Below are 14979 nucleotides of genomic sequence, written 5' to 3'. Positions count from 1 at the left end.
GGGGAATAGTTACAGGGGAGAGAGGGGGGATGAATGAGCCAATTGTAAACTTAATGTGAGTCTGGAAGGAGAGTTTACAGTCTAACCAGACACCTAGGTATTTGTAGATGTCCACATATTCTAAGTCAGAACGTCCTGAGTAGTGATGCTGGTACGGTGGGATTCAAATGGTCGGTGATCTGTTTGTTAACTTGACTTTTGAAGACCATAGAAAGGCAGGGTTAGGATAGATATAGGTCTGTAGCAGTTTGGGTCTAGAGTGTCTCTCCCTTTGAAGAGGGGGATGACCGCGGCAGCTTTCCAATCTTTGGGGATCTCAGATGATACGAAAGAGAGGTTGAACAGGTTAGTAATAGGGGTTGCAACAATTTCGGCTGATAATTTTAGAAAGAGAGGGAATTTCGGCTGATAATTTTAGAAAGAGAGGGTCCAGATTGTCTAGTCCTGCTGATTTGTAGGGGTCCAGATTTTGCAGCTCTTTCAGAACATCAGATATCTGGTTTTGGGTGAAGGATAAATGAGGGAGGCTTGTGCAAGTTGCTGTGGGGGGTGCAGGGCTGTTGACCAGGGTAGGGGTGGCCAGGTGGACAGCATGGCCAGCCGTAGAAAAATGCTTATTGAAGTTCTCAATTATTGTGGATTTATCGGTGGTGACAGTGTTTCCTAGCCTCAGTGCAGTGGGCAGCTGGGAGGAGGTGCTCTTATTCTCCATGGACTTTACAGTGTCCCAGAACTTTTTGGAGTTTGTGCTGCAGGATGAAGCATGGTGGTGGCAGAATCATGCTGTGGGGATGTTTTCAGTGGCAGGGACTGGGGGACTAGTCAGGATCGAGGCAAAGATGAACGGAACAAAGTACAGAGARTTCCTTGATGAAAACGTCCTCCAGAGCTCTCAGGACCTCAGACTGATGTGAAGGTTTACTTTTCAACAGGACAACGACCCTAAGCACACAGCCAAGACAACGCAGGAGTGGCTTCGGGGACAAGTCTTTGAATGTCCTTGAGTGGCCCAGCCAGAGCCCGGACTTAAACCTGATCGAACATCTCTGGAGAGACCTGCAAAAAGCTATGCAGCAATGCTTCCCATCCAACCTGACAGAGCTTGAGAGGATCTCCAGAGAAGAATGGAAGAAACTCCCCAAATATACGTGTGCCAAGCTTGTAGCGTCATACCCAAGAAGACTTGAGGCTGTAATCACTGYCAAAGGTGCTTCAACAAAGTACTGAGTAAAGGGTCTGAATATTTATGTAAATGTGATATTTCAGTTTTTTATTTTTTATAAATTAGCAAACATTCTAAAAACCTGTTTTTGCTTTGTCATTGTGGGGTATTGTCTGTAGATTGATTAGGGGGAAAAACTATTTAATCAATTTTAGAATACAGCTTTAACCTATCCAATTGTGGAYAAAGACAATGGGTCTTAATACTTCTGAAGGTACTGTATATGACTGCTGAATATCAACTATCAATCATTTAGATCAGGCATTTTCAGGCTCAGGGAGCAACTGTTTTCTATCACTCTCAATCACCTGTTCTTTCTTCTCTCAGTCTCTGTGTTTGCTCCGCAAAGACAGGACAAGTTTAAACGTGGATTATGGTCATTGTAGTTAATTACCACGTTTTCTGTTCTAAACTATGTAGAATATTGGCCTGATGGAAATTACAACTCCGTACTTTTTTTAATGTCTTTTTTTATTTAACCTTTGTTTAACTAGGCAAGTCAGTTAAGAACAAATTCTTATTTACAATAACGGCCTACCAAACGCCAAAAGGCCTCCTGCGTGGACGGGGCTGGGATAATTTAAAAAAAAWAAAATACACCGCAACACTACATAAAGAGAGACCTAAGATAACATAGCATGGCAGCAGCACATGACAACACCACATGGTAGCAACACAATATGACAACAACATGCTAGCAACACAACATGRCAGCAGCCCAACGTGGTCGCAGTACAAAAACATGGTACAAACATTATTCGGCACAGACAACAGCACAAAGGGCAAGAAGGTAGAGACAACAATACGTCATGCAAAGCAGCCACAACTGTCAGTAAGAGTGTCCATGATTGAGTCTTTGAATGAAGAGATGGAGGTTAAACTGTCCAGTTTGAGTGTTTGTTGCAGCTCATTCCAGTCATTAGCTGCAGCAAACTGAAAAGAAGAGCGACCCAGAGATGTGTGTGCTTTGGGGACCTTTAACAGAATGTGACTGGCAGAACGGGTGTTGTATGTGGAGGATGAGGGCTGCAGTAGATATCTCAGATAGGGGGGAGTGAGGCCTAAGAGGGTTTAATAGATAAGCATCAACCAATGGGTCTTGCGATAGGTATACAGAGATGACCAGTTTACAGATAAGTATAGAGTGCAGTGACGTGTCCTATAAGGAGCATTGGTGGCAAATCTGATGGCCGAATGGTAAAGAACATCTAGCCGCTCGAGAGCACCCTTACCTGCCGATTTATAAATTACGTCTCCGTAATCTAGCATGGGTAAAATGGTCATCTGAATCACGGTTAGTTTGGCAGCTGTGGTGAAAGAGGAGCGATTACGATAGAGGAAACCAAGTCTAGATTTAACCTTAGCCTGCAGCTTTGATATGTGCTGAGAGAAGGACAGTGTACCATCTAGCCATACTCCCAATACTTGTATGAGGTTATTACCTAAAGCTTTAAACCCTCAGAGGTAGTAGTCACACCCGTGGGGAGAGGGGCATTCTTCTTACCAGACCACATGACCTTTGTTTTGTAGGTGTTCAGAACAAGGTTAAGGGCAGAGAAAGCTTGTTGGACACTAAGAAAGCTTTGTTGAAGAGCGTTTAACACAAAATCCGGGGAGGGGCCTGTTGAGTATAAGACTGTATCATCTGCATGTAAATGGATGAGAGCGTGGGGCCTAGGATCGAGCCTTGAGGCACTCCCTTGGTGACAGGCAGTGGCTGAGACAGCAGATGTTCTGACTTTATACACTGCATTCTTTGAGAGAGGTAGTTAGCAAACCAGGCCAAAGAACCATCTTAGACACCAATACTCCTTAGCCGGCCCACGAGAATGGAACGGTCTACTGTATCAAAGCTTTGACCAAGTCAATAAAAAATAGCAGCACAACATTGCTTTGAAGAGCAAGGGTGACATCATTGAGGACCTTTAAGGTTTAAGGATCCATAACCTGAGCGGAAACCAGATTGCATACCAGAGAGAATACTATAGACATAAAGAAAGCCAGTCAGTTGATTTTTGACATGTTTTTCTAACACTTTTGATAAACAGGGCAACATAGAAATAGGCCTATAACAGTTAGGATCAGCTTGATCTCCTCCTTTAAATAAAGGACGAACTGTGGCTGCCTTCCAAGCAATGGAAACCTCCCCAGAAAGGAGAGACAGGTTTAAAAGGTTGGAGATAGGCTTGGCRATGATAGGGGCAGCAACCTTAAAGAATAATGGGGTCAAATTGGGGTCATGATAGGGGCTGCACCAAATGTTTGATGTATTATAATAATTGATTATGCTTATGTTGTATTAATAGAAGGGGAAGGGTTATAAGACCCCTCCCCCACTACATTTATAGGGTCCTAGACTACACATTAACAATATATATATTCATTATAAAGGTTTAATATTGTTCCACAGTCTTTTCTGGTCTCTGCCTCTTATAAAGAAACGGTCTGAGAGATGTGTGAATTATTGCATGGGGTCTGTGAGAAAGCACTTCAAAGATAAATACTGAACCCTGCAGAGGAGTAAAATAGATAAGAGACTAGTCAGACATACCTCCATAAATTAACTTGGAGGAGTGGACATTTACTGCTGAGCCCTTAGAAAACACTGGAACTATTCTATCTCTCTTGCAAGTTTGTATAGCTTGGTATGCATGGGATTGGTCTGATGAGTAGAAGGTAAATTATTATTACTGTGACATCAATGGGGCTGGATGCTGTGACATCAATGGGGCTGGACTTCGGGCTTAATAAAATAACTTGGGACTATTCCTATGGGGCAGAACTCAGGAGAGACATCAGTTGTACGTGTGATGTTTGATCTTTGACTTCTGGCTACAGCTGTATTTGATTAAAATTGTTATGATTTATAAGCGCACATTTTGAGTGTTCCTTATTTGTTAAGTAAATAAAACGGAGCACAGAAAACGGAACCAACAAGAAGAAAGGGTCTAAATCATCTGACTCAGATGTTTTTTTGGGGTTAAGTTTTGGGAGCTCCTTTAGCACCTCGGACTCAGTGACGGCCTGCAGGGAGAAACTTTGTAGCGGGGCAGGGGGAAAAGAGGGAGGAGCATCGGGGCTAGTCACATTAGAAGGGGTGGGGGATTAGGACATTTTGGACGGGCAAGGAGGCATGGCTGAGTCAAATAGGAATCCTGACTTAATGAAGTGGTGATTAAAGAGCTCAGTCTTGTGCTCCTTGTCAGTAACAACCACGTCAACAACGTTAAGGGCTGATGGATTGCTGGTTCGGGTCTCCGTTTTTGACATTGTGGGAGATCTGTCGACGTACCCTTGAGCAGGACATTGACCCTGGTTGCTTCTGTGTGTCTCTCTGGATGGGGGTCTGTTAGATGACTAATGTGATGTAGTTGTTGAGCGGCTTTACTGCAAGTATATTGTATGTTTAAATATTCAATTTAAAAATATATATTAAAAAAAAACATTAAGGGATATGGCCAGCTGTGAGAAGAAGGGTTTATTCTCCAGGTCTTTAACCGTTTTCCAGAGCTWCTTGGGGTTAGACCCACAGAGATATAACTGCTCCTTAAAATAACTAACTTTGGCCTTCCGGATAGCCTGAGTGCACTTATTTCTCATTTGCCTGAACGAGAGCCAGTCAGCTTGAGTATGCGTGTCCCGAGCCAAATGGAATTCTTGAGGTGGAGTAACTCTGCAAGATCACGGTCGAACCAGGGGCTGAACCTGTTTTTAATTCTCATTTTCTTTATGGGGCGTGTTTGTTAACAATACCACTGAAAATATCAAACAAGAAGGTCCAAGCATCTTCGACAAAGGGGATCAAKCTGTCACGATCATCTATAGGAGAGAGAGATGACCAAGGCGCAGCGTGTGCAAAATACATCTTCTTTTAATAGAAGAAAGGAAAAACACGAAAACGAACACTATACACAAAACAAACCAAAACAACAAACGACCGTGAAGCTAAATGACGTAAGTGCATGGACAAGCAACAAACGTTCAACATAGACAATTACCCACAAATACATGATGCCTATGGCCGCCTTAAATATGGCTCCCAATCAGAGACAAATGAAAAACATCTGTCTCTGATTGAGAACCACTCAGGCAACCATAGACATACCTAGACACATTCACTCAACCATAGACTTCCCTAGAAACATTCCCTCAACACAAACCCATACACTCTAACAAATCCCCCTAGACACTACAACCACCCAAGACAAGACAAAAACACAAACATACCCCATGTCACACCCTGACCTAACTAAAATAATAAAGAAAACAAAGAATACGAAGGCCAGGGCGTGACACAAGCTGATTCTATACCAATTTACAGAGGCCAGGTCATGAAGGAAGGCTTGCTCATTAAAGTTTTTAGCAAGTGTCTATTACAAATCAGGACAAGTCGTTTCACTGAGCAGTCATTATGRACACAGGCTGTAAAACTGTGATCACTAAGGTCATTACAGAAAACACAAGACTGATACCTATCAGGATTATTTGTGAGGATAACATCAAGGAGAGTAGCCTTTTCTGGGTGTTTGGAGTCATACCTTGTGGGATTGGTAATAATCAGAGAAAGATTTAGGGAGTCCCATTGCTTTAGGACTTGTTCATGTGGTTTAAGCATGTCCCAGTTTAGGTCACCTAGCAGGACAAATTCAGGTTTAGTGTACGGAGCCAGGAGAGAGATTAGGGCAGGTGGGGTACAGGCCGGTGCTGATGGAGGACGATAACACCCAGCAACATCAACAAASAGCTATTTGAAAGTTTAATGCTTAAAACCAGCAAATCAAATTGTTTTGGTGGAGACAACCGAGCAYTGAAGGTGTTCCTTGGTAAAGATCGCCACTCCACCACCTTTGGAAGATCTGTCTTACCGAAAAAGGTTATAACCAGAAAGGTTAACATTAGTGTTCAAAACCTTAACCACGTCTCAGTAATGACCAACACATCTGGATTGGAGCTGTGAAACCACATTTTCAATTGATCCATTTTAGGTAATAATCTTCTATTGCAGAAAACCCAGGCTTTTACGAGGGCAGAAATAAGTGAMGCAGATATCAGATCACAAGTCARAAGTTGGGCTAGSAACAGTAGATGGGCCAGGGTTTACATGCACAGATATCATCAGCACGGCATAGGACAGGGAGAGCTCTGCAGTGMTGATTTATGACATTTGAATGTGCATTAGATGGCAACAAGATCATATTGTACAGCAATTTCATCAGGTAAGATGAATACAAAGCCGGCGAGAGGTGGTTGGAATAGGATGGGAGGCCAAGAGTCCGTGTAACCAATAGAGAGTCAGAGTTCCGAGTGTGGGACAAACATAGTCTGTCCCACGGGTAGGTAAACAAGCAAGTTCATACTACATTGCACAGTTCAGGCTTCATCTGATTTATCTATACAGAAACTGCACATCAAGCTCACTGAAAAAAATKTAACCTATGTCAGTCAATAAGTTGTTTAAAAAACAAAAAATAACCAACGTTTTGGTTAATTGCTCAGCACTACAGTACACTAGTGGTTCCAATTTTAACACTAACTTACTAGCTAGTGTATTAGCAAAAATTGTGATAACTAGCTAAACCCTTTAATCTGTGGTATCTAGATATTAGTGTTAGCAAGTAATGTTAAACACTAGCTAGATATTATTATTAATATTATTATTATTAGCTAGCAGTGGATAACATAACTAGCTAAGACTAAATTGTATAAATCCTGATAATGAGGATAGAGTTATGTGTAGCTATGCTATGCTAAATTGTCATATATTCCTCTTCTCTCCCACAGATTCCCATAAGGTCTCAGACTCCAGGATGGGAAAATGCTTAACAAGAAAGAAACAGATGAAGACACAGAAGGGGACCATGAGAACCTATGTTAGTGTTGTATTTTTAAATAGTTAATCTGTTGTCAATTTATAGTCTGACTTGTAATGTTAAAAAGGGGAGAAAAAGACACCCCATGTTTATCTGAATTAGCTAAACTCCTCACTACCAATGACAGGCTACAGATTGAGACACCGCAATTGAAATTGTTTTCCCAATGTATCCTTCTATTAAATTACATTTTGTCCTTACTATGTATTGCATGATTGGGGAGATTATATGCTGTTATAAATATTTGCATCTCATTAATAAATGGTCAGCAGGTTTCCACTTTCTTTAAAAGTATCTTTTCAGTAGTTGTAAATGTTGGTAACTCAKTTGTTAATGGTCAGTGGATTGCCACTTTAAAATATGGTATAATTTTAGCAGTTATAAATGTTGATAACTCAGATATACATGTTTGTAGGGCTGTCACTTTCAAATAAGGTATACTTTTAGCAGTTATTCATGTGGGTAAATCATTTACAGATGATTTGAGAKTTCACTCAGAGCTAAGACRTACAGTACTTATAGGCAGTATTGGGTAATCGTCACTACAGACAGTACCAGTCAAAAGATTGGACACACTTACACAAGGGTTTTTTCTTTATCTTTACTAATTTCTGCATTGCAGAATAGAGTGTGCAAAGATGTCATCAAGGCAAAGGGTGGCTACTTTGAAGAATCTGAAATATAAAAAATATTTGTATTTGTTTAACACTTTTTGGTTACTACATGATTCCATATGTGTTATTTCATAGTTTTGATGTCTTCACTATTATTCTGCAATGTAGAAAATAGTAAAAATAAAGAAAAACCCTTGAATGTGTAAGTGTGTCCAAACTTTTGACTGGTACTGTAAATGAGAAAAGATTCAACACTTTGTTCAACATATTTAGTYAATGAATGGTGGGTATGAAGACCAAAACATTCAACGTGAGAAGATAYCTCCTCCGCTGTTTCACCAACCAAAGGGATTACGGTTACCATTTCACACCAGAGCGTTCACCATACTTGGACTATCACTGAGCAGTGGTAAGTGTGTTGATATAATCTGGTAAGGGGTAATATATTAGGAATGATAATTGAATAATGTCCTGGATGTACATTTGGCCAGGTCATCATTTAAACCAACCTCTTCTGTTCCTGGGACAGAGCATCAATGCATCACACCCAACAGTGAGAAATAACTATTATTCAACTGTGCAACTATTGAAAATAAGGTTGCAAGATGATACATAAGGGTTAATCTTATAAGCATGTGTAAGTGCATTTATAAAGTGTTAATAACTGTAGGTAGATATTGGCTCACTATTTGGCAAACACTGACTAGTTATTGCACTATTTTGACCAATGCGTTATAACTGTTTATTAATGGTTTATAAATTCAGTTACAAATTATTAATAATGTAATTATAAACCCTTTATAAACCTTTTACAATTGGAACCTCATTGTAATGTGTTACTGAAAAAAATGTATAGGCTACTATCCTTGACTGTACTGGACACTCCCTCTACAATGTTTTTAAGCTCATTCATTGTTTCAAACTTCCGAAATATAGAAGTAACAGAATGTAAAATTATTTGTATCCTGTATAATAAAAGATTTTCTGTGCATGTGGGAGTTTGGACAAGTGGTATTACTGTAGGCCTTGGTGAGATAGCCTTGTTAACTCCCCTAAAAAACACCTATGCACATTATATGATAATCACCATCAATGTACCATTTGCAATCAGAAAAATAAACATAAACCCCCCAAAAACATAGAGCAGGCTATCAAATACACATTACTACATATGTTTATTGTGATAATGTTTCAGTAGTCTACAGTACATTGTTTTGCCATACCAATGTTCTATCTATGATAAGCTATACCAGATCTGATATACAGACGTAAAGCTATACTTGCTCAAAAAATGGTTATCTGCGTCTCAATTCATTCTTTCAGCATAACAAATAGTTTGTTTATTGAGTTCATGTTCAAAGTTGAAAAGCAAGCTATAACTGCAGTTCCARTCCTCAGCAAACGCTCTACCATCGCACCCCTCAAATCAGTCTAACGGCTGTCCCGCTAGTAAAAGAGAAGGGAAAGAGAAAATACAATTATAATTAACATACTGTATTTCCGCCTTTTGAGTTGATGGTGCTCAAGGCTTTAAAAAAATAAGCTGTACACCAATTTATAACAGTATAAAAACAGAATATCACTACTTCAATTCAAATACTATATTCCTAAATATTTGTAATTGATTGAGCAACGGTGGGGTGAAGCTTACAGGCAGGTACAATAATCACAACTTTTATCCTTCACAGTTATAATAAACAGGTACTCMTAAAATAGCACTTACTGCAGTTGTAGAGACGATTGATCCGCAGAATATCAATGGGGCTCATCTGAGTTGCCCTGCCAATAACTGCATTATTGTCAGGGATTGGAAGAATGGTGGGCTGCCTGTTCCTGGAGAAGGCAAACCTGGAACCAGACAACATAGAGCAGAAAGCTCTGAAGCTATCAATTGAAATTAGAGGATGACATGAGTAGACTATGAAAGGGAAAATKATTTCTCTTATTTTAGCCATGTAACATTCCAGCTGTTATTGCAGTAAAGGAAACCTTTATATGAATTTCCTTAATTTACCTTGAGTAGTGCATGACAGAATTATAGTCATAAGGAGTCCCCAAGTTAATCGTGTCGATCTTTCTGAAATTGAATTCCATTCCTAGGATGGAAAATGTATGATAAATAATTTTCTTACACAGTATAATAACTTTCACGCTTGTAAAGAAATGTTTTACAGATTATTATGAATGTTGTAAATGCTTATTAATTGTAAAGCTGATCATTCTTATCAATCCTTCTCAATGTTTCTACATGTTCACAAATAATGAAATACTAATGTATTATTATTATAATCGAATAGTAGTACACTATAAATAGTTTAATAAGGCTTTCCCATTAAAGTTATAAAAGTGTTCGTAAGATTTCTTACTCAAAATGGGCAGGAATAATATTGTGCACAATCTAAAATATTATTTCCCTATGAAATTATGTAAAAAATAAGTATTATAAAGCATTATAAAGCACTAACCAGGAATAACGTTCTGAATCAGGATTTGAACATTGCTATCCCGATCACTGCGTGTTTGCTCATGGTTAAAGCCCAAGGCATGCAGCAGTTCATGCTGCACCACAGACAGAAAGACACATCCGTTCCTACTCAGAGACACGACCTGGCCATTGCCCCGGCGTCCAATAAACGAGAAACAGCTACAAACAAGGGTGTATACGGAAGACAAAGGTCATTTCTAAAAGTTATAAAGTATTATTTTTATGCAATAAGACAGTAAAGTAAATTGTCATGTAAATACTAAGTAAATAAGAGTGGCAAAAGACAGGTATAACAGGCCTAGTAAGGTAATGTGCAGTGGGCGTACCCTGACAGAGACTGGATGTCCACAAAGTCCCTCTGATTGGTTCGGGCAAAGAATCGGATGCAGGTTGATGCAGCAAAGGTTTGCAGCCCGCCTTCAATTACGGCCCTCTCCCGGGCCGCTGCTCAATGGAGCAATAAGAAAGTCAGAAACTCTATACACACACGCACACACAAACAGACGCACACACACACACAGACTCATATACTATAGTAAAACCAAACCATTAGGCTCAGCATAAAATCGTTTCAGAGAACAAAATACTTACAGTATTGATTAGAGATCACAAAGGGCACGTAAACGTTCCCATCAGAGGACTTCTGCCACTTGCATCTGCGAGCTGTGCATGGGTCAGCGTTCATGAACCCAGWMTCTACTGCAATGTCCCCAAACATGACTAGTGGCTCATCAAGTCTTTGTCCTAGAAAACAACACCAAGTGAAGGTTATCTGCTATCCATTCTTGATGTCATTAAATATAGAGTAGGAATGTACAGGCTGCCTTACCAAGATTTCTGTTGGCCTTCTCAATGAGCGTTGAAGCAGAATATTCATCCTCCTCAATGCTGTTGGTGCTGGTGCCGTCTGTGGAATGGAATAAAAATGTGCTTAAATGCAACTGTGTCCCTAATAACTCATATTTTAATAAGATAATATATGTAATTTACATTATAACAATGAATGATTAATACAACTAGATTTAGTTTATGAAACATGATATTTAGATGATACAATGTCCAATACAATGTCATGTAACAGCTCAATGTTTATAAATACAGGATGAGCATACCAAATTCCATGTCCTCTTCACTCCTTTCAAATGAAGCTTTCTGTATGGCAACAGCAGAAGGAAATATGTTCAAATTTGTTTACAACGCACATAATTMAGCATCATGCACAGCTGTTTCTCAATAGTCTCAGATAGACCCTTACCCCTATAGATCGGCCCTGAACTGAGCAGAGAACAGCGATGAAAATGGACAGCACAAAGACAGGTGCCATGGTGAAGGACTGCAGGATGCCCAGGATCAGTCTGTTGTGAACACGATAGACCTGCAGATTATATAATGTAGGCTGACAGATGCTGTCGTTGCTCAAAATACTGGTAAATTGCAAAATAGCCGTAGATGTTGACCAATTCAACCAAAGTCTTGCTTCAAGAGGTTTAAAAGGAAATGTTTCTCAAATTTTGGGGACTGTGGTTTTGTGATGTCATGCATACTCCTACATGTTATGGGTAATTAATAAGATAAATACTATACAACTGTACTATAACGGAAGGATGCCATTGAACTAAAATATTGAAAACAACTAAATAAGAGCTTCCATAAAGGAATAAGAGCACTTTTTATTTATAAAGCCTTTTTTAGCTAAAAGTGCTATACCTCAAACAGCGAGCAATGCAGATGTAGAAGCACGGTGGCTAGGAAAAATACTTAAAATACTTACAAATTCAGGCTCTGAGGGGTGGCCAGTCCTCTTCTGGCTGTACCGGGTGCAGAATATAACAGTACATGGCCATTAAGGCCAGATTGTTCTCCAAGATGTTCAAACGTTCATAGAGGACCAGCAAGGTCAAATAATAATCACAGTGGTTGTAGAGGGTGCAACAGGTCAATACATCAGGAGTAATTGTCCCTTGGCTTTCAATAGCCAGGAATTCAGAGGTCAAATCAGCAGGTGCGGTAGAGAGAGAGTTTAAAACAGCARGTTTGGGTCAAGGTAGCACATCAGGTGAACAGGTCAGGGTTCCATAGCTGCAGGCAGAACAGTTGAAACGGGAGCAGCAGCATGACCAGGTGGACTGGGGACAGCAAGGGGTCATCAGACCAGGTAGTCCTGGGGCATGGTCCTAGAGCTCAGGCCCTCCAGGAGGGGAAGGAGAGAGGGAGAGTGAGAGAATTAGAGGGAGCATACTTAAATTCACACAGTAYACCAGATACAGTTGAAGTCAGAAGTTTACATACACTTAGGTTGGAGTCATTAAAACTCGTTTTTCAACCCCTCCACAAATGTCTTGTAAACAAACTATAGTTTTGGCAAGTTGGTTAGGACATCTACTTTGTGCATGACACAAGTAATTTTTCCAACAATTGTTTACAGACAGATTATTTCACTTAAAATTCACTGTATCACAATTCCAGAAGTTCAGCCTTGTATGCGATTACAAATATTTTGTAGTATATTTGGATTCTATGTTTTACTGTCAGCCATATTCGTTTTCACGAACTAATTATGGGGTCTCATTATACGGTCACTTGAGAACTTGGTCAGTAACACCATATATAAACTCTATTGCAGTCCAGTTTGGAGTTTGCATAGGTATCAGTGAACGTTACACARAAATGACAGATGCAGATGGCATTTGGCAGGTCGAGAGTGTTATGCAAACTCCCAGAAAGTGGTTTATGTTATGAAATCACTGTTGAAATACTACCCTTAATGTTTGTCTGTGGAAACTGTTGCCTAATGTTAACAGACTTCACGTTTGAACAACTAGTTGCAAAGGCATACAATCTGGCCATAGGTATTTTCAAGTTAAAAATACAGAAGGGAAAATATATTGCACATTATGGTGTCATCAAACCTCTACCATGTGAGAGATAGCAAAAAAATGCAAGTGAATCTCTTCAGTTAATTGCACATTGTTGTGGTTTCATTGCACACCCACATGAATAAACGAATTCAGACAAAACTAAGGCTTTACTGTCCTGAGATTCTCTTGATCTTGCACAAAAAATATACATTAAATATACAAATAAAAGATACATTAAAGATCAAATAGAAAATCTATTGAAAACAGTTAAGTTTAGCTTGTTAAACAATGCTGAAACCTAAAGTGTTGAGTATAAATGTAAAAAATAAACAGAACTGTACATAAAGTAATAGTTAACAAAAATGCAAAAACTTGCTTGTCTTTGTGTTGGAAATGTATCTGCACAACTACACACATTTGGATTGGCAATTAAACCATAAGCCTATCAAAGCCACAATTGCATCATGTCTGAGTTCTTTCATTATGCAAAGTGAAGTAGATAATTATGTAAATGATGTCACTGTGGTTAAAATAACCATTTCCATTTGAATGACCTTCTGTTACATTTTTGTATTACATTTAGCCGACGCCAATGGCAACAGCTAGTCTTACTGGGGTCCGACACATAAAATACATTACAGACCAAAGACTTTACAATTGACATACATTTAAAAACATGAACATGTAGTGTGTGTGTGCATCTATCAGTTACACATACATGTCAGTACATACACACAACAAGTAGGTCACATGAACTTTAAGGCACTGCATCTTAGTGCTAGAGGCATTACTACAGACACCCTGGTTTGAGTCCAGGCCGTATCACAACCGGCTGTGATTGGGAGTTCCATAGGGCGGTGCACAATTGGCCCACCATTGTCTGGGTTTGGCCGGTATAGGTCGTCATTGTAAATAAGAATTTCTTCTTAACTGACTTGTCTGGTTAAATATAAAAAACATGGGGGAGAGGCATTGTGCCGTGAGGTGTTGCTTTATTTGTTTTTTGAAACCAGGTTTGCTGTCTGTATAATACTGTACGTTTCCTTGAATTTGTTCTGGACCTTGGGACTGTGAAAAGACCCCTGGTGGCATGTCTGGTGGGGTAAGTGTGTGTGTCTGTGCTGTGTGTAAGTTGACTATGCAAACAATTTAGAATTTCCCACACATGAATGTTTCTTATAAAAACAAGAAGTGACACAGTCAGTCTTTCCTCAACTCTTAGCCAAGAGAGACTGGCCTGCATAATATTAATATTAGCCCTCTGAATACAATCAGATGTGCTGCTCTGTTCTGGGCCAGCTGCAGCTTAACTGGGTCTTTCTTAGCAGCACTTAACCATATGACTGGACAATAATCGAGATAAGATAAAACTAGAGCCTGCAGGACTTGCTTTGTGGAGAGTGGTGTCAAAAAAGCAGAGCATCTCTTTATTACGGACAAACCTCGACCCATCTTTACAACCATTGAATCTATGTTTTGACCATGCATGACAGTTTACAATCTAAGGAAACACCAAGTCATTTAGTCTCCTCAAATTGTTCTGTTAATTAAATGTTTACAGTGCTTGCTGAGGCTACTGTCCGGATTGGATTATGGTTCATAAGATGTGTAGAGTCATTGTAGCCTATAAAATAAATGTAGCCTACAGTGTAGAGTAGCAGAAAATCTTGAATAGAGCACAGTATAATAATAACTATTAAGGGTTAAGAAAAAATCTGCATAGAGAAAATCCTGTCACCCATCTGGGGATCCCACCCCTAGACTTATGTTAGTTCCAACACTACCACCTACTGGACCAATTGAGAACAGGGTTGTGTTCAGTATGGAGAAAAAGTTTGAAGAAACAGTGTGAAGTGGGGGGGGCTGAATTTGTCCAATAACGTAGCAATATTCTGCAGCAGGCTGCCCAACATAATTGTATTGCTTTGTA

General features: G+C 39.6%; 1 protein-coding gene across 1 annotated transcript; it reads right to left on the bottom strand.

Annotated features, from left to right (window-relative positions):
- Positions 1-8862: 8862 nt before the first annotated feature.
- Positions 8863-11553, bottom strand: LOC111969231 (high choriolytic enzyme 1). The gene is made up of 9 exons (XM_023995238.2): positions 11447-11553; positions 11304-11343; positions 11021-11098; positions 10783-10935; positions 10518-10635; positions 10172-10350; positions 9721-9802; positions 9430-9554; positions 8863-9152 (listed from the first exon to the last, which is right to left on the bottom strand). Exons 1-9 carry the CDS (start codon positions 11513-11515, stop codon positions 9133-9135), a joined length of 864 nt encoding a protein of 287 aa, XP_023851006.1. The 5' UTR covers positions 11516-11553; the 3' UTR covers positions 8863-9132.
- Positions 11554-14979: the final 3426 nt, after the last annotated feature.

Source organism: Salvelinus sp. IW2-2015, linkage group LG10, assembly GCF_002910315.2.
Source record: "Salvelinus sp. IW2-2015 linkage group LG10, ASM291031v2, whole genome shotgun sequence".
NCBI lineage: Eukaryota > Metazoa > Chordata > Actinopteri > Salmoniformes > Salmonidae > Salvelinus > Salvelinus sp. IW2-2015.
Note: the sequence above shows the minus strand (reverse complement) of the source record. Positions and strands in the feature narration are given on the sequence as shown.